General features: G+C 38.8%; 1 protein-coding gene across 1 annotated transcript; it reads left to right on the top strand.

Moving 5' to 3' along the window:
- Positions 1-340: 340 nt before the first annotated feature.
- On the top strand, positions 341-952 carry LOC110686296. The gene has a single exon (XM_021862905.1). It carries the CDS (start codon positions 341-343, stop codon positions 950-952), a length of 612 nt encoding a protein of 203 aa, XP_021718597.1.
- The last annotated feature ends 6,986 nt before the right edge of the window (positions 953-7,938 follow it).

The following is a 7,938-nucleotide window of genomic DNA, read 5'->3' as shown; positions in this document are numbered from 1 at the left end:
TCTATTGTTCTTGAAATGGAGAATGTTCAATATTCGACTTGGGCGAAAACTCTTCAAGATTCACGCACGTAGTCACAAAGTCCTCGATCATATCATTCCTCCGGCCAAGGGCAAGGAGAAGGAGAAAGTTCCATCTACTAATGAAGAGAAGGAACTATGGTCGACATTAGATGCCACCGTTCTCTCGTGGATCTACGCTACTATCTCTAATGATCTTTTGCATACCATTATTGAGCTCGACTCTACGGCTATGAAAGCTTGGAATAGATTGCATGGTATATTTCAAGACAATGAACATTCCCGCGACGTTGCTCTCAAATAGGATTTTTCTACCACTTCAATGGAGGATTTTCCTAATGTTTCTTCCTACTGTCAACGCCTCAAGTCCTTGGCTGATCAGTTGAAAAACGTTGGTGCATTTGTGTCGGATAGTAGAATGGTATTGCAATTGGTTGGAGGCCTTACAAAGGCGTACCGTGGTGTTGGCACGTTAATCCGACAGAGAAACTCGCTTCCACCTTTCTATAAGGCCCATTCCATGCTTACTTTAGAGGAAGTAGGGATGGCCAAGAAAGCGGCAACCGAATTTGCAATGATGGCAGTCGAATCTTCGCAAGTTTCTGATCAAGCAGGGGGTTCGAAAGGCAGAAATTCGGGTGGTGGCCGGCGCAATTCTGGTGGCAGTCCGGGTGGTAGTCGCGGTGCAGGCGGTGGAAAGTCTAGTAAGGCTCAACAATCCGGTGGCCGAGGTTCAAGTGCAACTCAAAACTTGAACTCGTCTCCTTCATATTGTCAGCCACATTTCGCACCTTGGGGGTGGATGAATGGGCCTGGCCCATGCCTCCTTGTCCATACCCTAATCAAGGGTGGGCCAAGCCACAACAACAAAGGCCACAAGCTCCTAGTCTATTCGGCCAAAGGCCCCCAAATCAGTAGCAACAGGCTTACTTAGCATCGCAATTTGGGCAGTTCACTACTTCCACTCCAAAAAACCTCGAGGCAACCATGCATACTATGTCTCTTGCTCAACCGGACCCGTCTTGGTACATGGACACCGGTGCAACCTCCCACATGATGTCCTCATCCGGTAATTTCTCGTCTTATTTTAATTTGAGCACTCATCCTAGTAATGGCATTATTGTTGGTAACGGTCATACTATTCTGATTGTTGGCTATGGTAAATCAAGTTTACCCTCTCCTAATCCTCCCCTTTCCCTAAACAATGTCCTACATGCACCCAAACTAATAAAAAATCTCATATTTGTTTGTAAGTTCACTGCTGATAATTCTGTGTCTGTCGAATTTGATCCATTTGGGTTTTTTTGTGAAGGATTTTCGGACGGGATGCCAATAATGAGGTGTAATAGTCAAGGAGATCTCTACCCTATCACCACCACTATCAAAAATCAAGCTAACTCAACCTTTGCCGCCATCTCTCCTAAGCTTTGGCATGATTGTTTGGGTCATCTAGGGGCTCCTATCCTAGATGCTCTTAGGAAAAATAATTGCATTTATTGTACTAGTTTTTCTAGTTCCAGTATTTGTGAATTGCCATTTGTTTCTTCAATGTCAAGTACAACTATGCCTTTTGACATTATTCATAGTGATCTTTGGTCCTCTCCTATTTTGAGTTCTTTGGGACATAAATATTATGTGTTGCTTTTGGATGATTTTTCGAATTATTTATGAATTTTTCCCCTATCACGAAAATCGGATGTGTTTGATACTTTCATGGCCTTTAAAACACATATTCTCACCCAATTTGAGGCGTAATATTAAGAATGTCCAATGTGATAATGGTAGGGAGTTTGATAATAGTTCTTTTTGGGAATTTTGTAAGAATCATGGCATGTCTTTTCGATTATATTGCCCTCATACCTCTTCTCAAAATGGGAAAGCTCAACGAAAAATACGATCAATCAATAATGTCACTCGCACTTTACTTGCACATGCCTCTCTTCCCCCTTCTTTTTGGCATCGTGCATTACAAATGACAACTTATCTTCTTAACATTCTTCCTAGCAAACTATAGGGGCATAAATCTCCTCTAGAGGTTCTTTACAAAGGGTTCCGTCTTATTCTCACTTTACGGATTTTTGGTTGTTTATGCTATCCTCTTATCCCATCTACTACCATTAATAAGCTACAACTTAGATCCACTCCTTGTGTGTTTTTGGGGTATCCTATAAACCACCGTGGCTATAAGTGTTTTGATTTATCAACTAATAAAATCATCATTTGTCACCATGTTTTATTTGATGAGACCGTTTTTCCTTTTGCTAAGCTTTACGTCCCACATGCTAATGCTTATGATTTTCTTGATGATGGAGTCCACCCATACATTTTACATCACCTCTTGAATCTGCAGGTCCAACAGGATTCACCACCTCCATCTTCCTTGCCCACTACAAGAAAACGGCTGGATTCTGACGGAATTTTTCCGTCGGAAACATCGGAAATTCCGTTGAAAAACGGCCTTCCGAGGAAATTTCGTCGGAATCAGTCTGTTGCAATACCCTTTGTAGGAAATTCGACGTTTTTCGAGGGAAATTTCCGTCGAAAAAAAAAACAAGCACCAACCCAACCACCCTACCCCACCCTGTCCAGCCACCACTTCCCCACCTAGCCAACCCCCTAACCCACCCACACCCACCACGCCTAACCACCTCCAACCCACCCACACCCACACCCACACCACGCCTAACCCCACACCACCCCGCACCACCCAACCACCTCCACCTAACCCAGACCCACCAAACCCAGACCCAGACCTAAACCCACCAAACCAAACCCAGACCCACCTAATAACCCACACCCCACCCAGACCCCCCCATCCAAACCTCCCCCACCACCCTGACCGGACCCCCACCCTACCCCACCCTGTCTAGCCACCACCAACAGCCCAACCCAAATCGAAAAATATCAAAAACCAATTCGTAAAATAACAAATCGAAAAAAACAAAAAAAGTTCATGACACCCAAATCGTACAATAGAGATCCGAAAAAAAAATGAAATCAAACAAAAGAAATATATATACATTTATCTTCTGAAATTAATAGAGATCCGAAAAAAATTAAACAAAAAAAAGACCCTAGATCTACAATGTGTTGCCGTTAGGTTGGTGTCGTTGTTGGTTGTTGTGGTTGTCGTTGCTGCTGGTGTCGTTGTTGTGGTGGTCGAAGAAGACGAAGGGGACGAAGAAGAACAGAGAGGACAAAGAATGATAAGGAAGGAGAAAGAGAAGGAAGGAGAAGAGAGAGAAAGAGAGGGCGGAATGGAGGAGTACAGAGATCAAAAGAGAAGAGAAGAGGAAAGAAGAGAGGAGAGAGAGAGAGAGGAGAGAGAAAGAGAAGAGAGGCGGAGAGGAGAGGAGAGGAGAAAGAAAGAGAAATGATAAGGGGAGGGGGGAACCGGGTTTTTTAGGGTTTGTTTTTTTTTATTATTTAATTATATTCCCACGGAATATTCCGTCGAAACATTAATTTTCCGACAAAATATTCCGTCGGAAATTTCCGACGGATTTTATTTCCATCGGAAATTTAATGTTTCGACGGAATAATCCGTCGGAAATTTCCGACAAATTTTATTTCCGTCGAAACATTAAATTATTCCGTCATAAATTCCGACAGATTTTTATTCCGTAGGAAATTCGTTGTAAATTTTCGACGGAATAAAATCCGTCGGAATTTATGGGATTTCCGACGGAAAAACATGTCCGTCGGAAATGGTCCGTCGGAATTCGACCTATTTCTAGTAGTGGCCTAAATCACCCACGGCCCAGCCTAATCAGGCCTAGCCTACCCAGGTCGCGTCACCTACAGCCCATTAGCCAGATTCTGACCGTGGGCCTTCTCCTCCATCCAGCCCAACTCTCATTACTTCTCCCTCCAATTCAACACCCCATACTCCTCCCTTACCCATTAGCCAACAGGCCCAAACACAATCAGGCCCGATTGCACATCCCCCTCCTATTACTCTCCAACAACCCAGAATAGTGACAAGGAGTCAAAATGGGATTGTTTAGCCCAATCCCAAATACATGCATACTTCAGTGTTGAGGTCCCCTTTACCTCGTAATCGAGTTGAGACACTTCATGACCCTAATTAAAAAATGGCCATGGATGAGCAATTTGATGCTCTGATTAAAAATAAGACGTGGGAGTTGGTGCCCCGTCCGCCTGATGTTAATCTTATTCGGTCTATGTGGATTTTTGCTCATAAAGTTAAATCTAATGGTGTGTTTGAGAGGCATAAAGCCCGTCTTGTAGGTGATGGAAAAACTCAGCAGATGGGCATTGATTGTGGGGAGACTTTTAGTCCGGTTGTGAAACCGGCTACTATCCGCATTGTTCTCAGTCTTTCTCTCTCGAAGGCATGCTCTATTCATCAATTAGATGTCAAAAATTCCTTTTTGCATGGTGAGCTTCAAGAAACAGTGTATATGCATCAACCTTTGGGTTACAGGGATCGAACTCATCTTGATTATGTTTGTCTTCTGCGTAAGTCTTTATATGGGCTTAAGCAGGCTCCCTGCGCTTGGTATAAGTGTTTTGCAAATTTTGTCTTGTCTATTGGCTTCACCAATAGTAGAACGAACAACTCTTTGTTCATTTTCAGGAAAGGTTTTGATATGGCTTACATCTTATTGTATGTTGATGATATTATACTCATAGCTTCTTCAGATGTTCTCCGGCGATCCATTATGAATCTTCTCAGTTCAGAGTTTGCTATGAAAGATCTGGGCTCTCTTAATTATTTTCTTGGTATTGCTGTCACTAGGCATAAGGATGGTATGTTCCTTTCACAACGCAAATATGCAGAAGAAATAATTGAGCGTGCTGGTATGTCTTCATGTAAGCCGTCTCCCACTCTAGTTGACACCAACTCAAAGGTTAGTGCTACCTCTAGTACTACTTTTGATGATCCCACTCTGTATCGGAGTCTTGCAGGGGCTCTGCAGTATTTGACTTTCACACGGCCGGATATATTATATGCCGTCTAACAGGTGTGTCTTCATATGCATGATCCGCGGGTTGATCACATGTTAGCTCTTAAGCTGGTTATTCGGTATGTTAAGGGTACATTAGACCATATCCCTCTTCTTTTTCTACTCTGGTCTCGTACACTGATGCAGATTGGGGTGGATGCCCTGATACTAGGCTTTCGACGTCTGGTTATTGTGTATTTTTGGGTGATAACTTGGTTCTTGGTCGTCTAAGAGACAACCGACCTTTTTTAAATCCAATGCAGAGGCGGAGTATCGAGGTGTCGCTAATGTAGTTTCTGAGCCGTGTTGGCTCTGAAACCTTCTTCTAGAGTTGCATTGTCCGATTACTAAGGCTGCTCTTGTGTATTGTGACAATGTAAGTGCTATTTATTTGTCCAACAACCCAGTTCAACATCAATGTACGAAACACATTGAAATGGATATTCATTTTGTTCGAGAGAAGGTTGCCCGTGGTGAAGTCCGTATTCTTTATGCGCCATCTAGATATCAGATTGTGGACATCTTTACAAAGGATCCCCCGCGAGTTCTCTTTAATGATTTTGGGACAATCTCAGCGTCCGACAACCTCCCGCTTCGACTGTGAGGGTGTGTTAAGATATATGTAAATATTTTGTGTATAATTCTGTTTCCTAGAGTTTAGCCTTTAGGATATTTATTTACCTTGTTTATAGCTAAATTAGGGGCTTTCCCTTATTATTGTACAATGGATATATTGCTAGCAAAGCAATCATATTATTCACAGAATATGATTCTTTCAATCCCAAATTATTACAGTATAATACATGTCCTTTTTCACTTTACCAAATATTTAAGGTCCCACACAGTACCTTAAATTCAATAAAATTATACTCCGTACAAAAATACATCCCATTATAATCTACTCCGTATTAGGACTATCATATCTACTTTTACAATGAAATACGAGTAAAACCAAATTATCTCCTCCCACATTCAATATTCCAATAGAATATAAACTAATAATAAACAAAAATTTGTCACTTAAATTATGTCATGATAAATCTTAAATTAATGCAAGGCAAAGGGATCGGAGTACATAAATGATCCACTATTCAATTGACTTAGCTTCTTGTCATGTGTAGTATACGTACTACACTACTACAATACTACTCCGTATTACTTTTGTCCCGAGAAGATTGATGTTGTTTGAAATTTGTGGTGTTCGAAACGAAACTTTGACTAGCTAATAGTAGTATCCAATTATTACTTTGTAGAATTTTCATAAAACATGAAACTCTACTAATATATTATATGATGATTTGTACTACTACTAAAAATCAATATATAGAGATGGAGTACTTCAATACGAGTATATAAATTGTGACATGCAAAAACTATTGTGGAATGGAGGACATATTTAGTACGTATAGGAGAAGAAAAAGAGGCTAAGCCACCTCAGTATACCTCAAAGTACAATTGCATGTCGAATTACTATTAGCTAGCGTACAGTGGCCTTCACATATATAATTTTCCTAATATCAAAGAATTGAATTTTATAAAATTATTAAAATCATTCATTTATATATAATGTCTAATGGTCTACGGTATTAGATATTGAACTATTTGATTACTGATTTAATATTTTAAATTAACAAATTAAAAGTTAAGATGATACTTATACATTCAAAACGTAATTTTCTAGCTTAATCTTATTACATAAGTTGGTAATTATAATGGTATTCTATACTCCCTTCGTTGTCTAAGCCTTGAAGATCTTCCTATTTGCAATTTTGCACGGCTTCCAACATAAATAAACGTAACCAATAATAATTGCATTCGAATCACAATCTACCATTGTAAGTTGGTGACCTTTAAAGCAAATTTCATTACTATACATATATAATAGGGTTTTTTGCATTGGTTGTTCAATAGCTATGGGAGAAATCTTAATGAGTCAATTAGCAAAATTAATAAGTGTGAATACGCGCATTGTCTACATCATCGGCTGTATTATAGTATAATGAATACACATGAAAGAAATAATAAATCTCAAGATCGAAAAAAAAAAGTGATTTAAGCTCATGTAAAAAAAAAAAAAAAAAAAAAAAAAAAAAAAAAAGAAAAGAAAAAAAAATAACTTCATGAATTAACGGCTTTGAAAATTCTTTGTCACTTACAAAAATTTGTACTTCATTTACTCTGATGTCATGATGTATACATGAATTTCCATGCTAAATGCTCCCTCAAGTGAAATTCTTATTAAAAGCACGTATCTGATGTCATGTGTTTAATTTTGGATTAGAATGTGAACATGGATGTTAAGACGACGCGGCCATATATAATTGAATACTTTGTCTCTTATTTTCCATCATGCAAGTCTAAATGTTGTATTGTGAATTGGAAACAACATTTTTTACAAGATACTCAATATTCGAGATAAATTGATTTTATAATAGAGCATACTATTTTGGTTCCAAATTAATCCGATCTTATAGTTTGTGGGGTTCAAAACAAAACTTTGACCGTAACTTAATTACATATAACTCTGTACTTTATAAATTTTTCATAAAACATGAAATTATACTTACATAAATATGTATTGAAATTGTCTAACTACATGTTAATTTGTATTAAAAATTCAATTTTTTTGACATAATTTTTTTGTGAAACGAGAAAAAGTAATTAATCAATCTAGGATAAAAGAACAAAGGGAATATAAATTTTCGACAAGAGAAAAGAGGCTAAGCCACCTAAGTAGTCCTCAAAACACAACTGCATGTCGAATTGTCCGAGTGACTACGTTGACAAGTCTAACACAATTAGCTAGAGTTGTTGAAGATCCTACGCTTTTGGCTTTTATATTGAACGCTCAAAATTCAAAAATTCAAAGTCAAAGATCAGGAAAAAAAGGGGATTTTCAGGTAAGATTAAAATATACCTGGTCACAAATTAATTGAATAAGTAAAATCTT

Source organism: Chenopodium quinoa, unplaced genomic scaffold, assembly GCF_001683475.1.
Source record: "Chenopodium quinoa cultivar QQ74 unplaced genomic scaffold, ASM168347v1, whole genome shotgun sequence".
Lineage (NCBI taxonomy): Eukaryota > Viridiplantae > Streptophyta > Magnoliopsida > Caryophyllales > Amaranthaceae > Chenopodium > Chenopodium quinoa.
This window is presented reverse-complemented; position numbering and strand designations above follow the sequence as displayed.

Bases quoted from the DNA above. Each gene is read 5' to 3' on its own strand.
- LOC110686296 (XM_021862905.1), top strand. From the start codon at position 341: ATGGAGGATTTTCCTAATGTTTCTTCCTACTGTCAACGCCTCAAGTCC.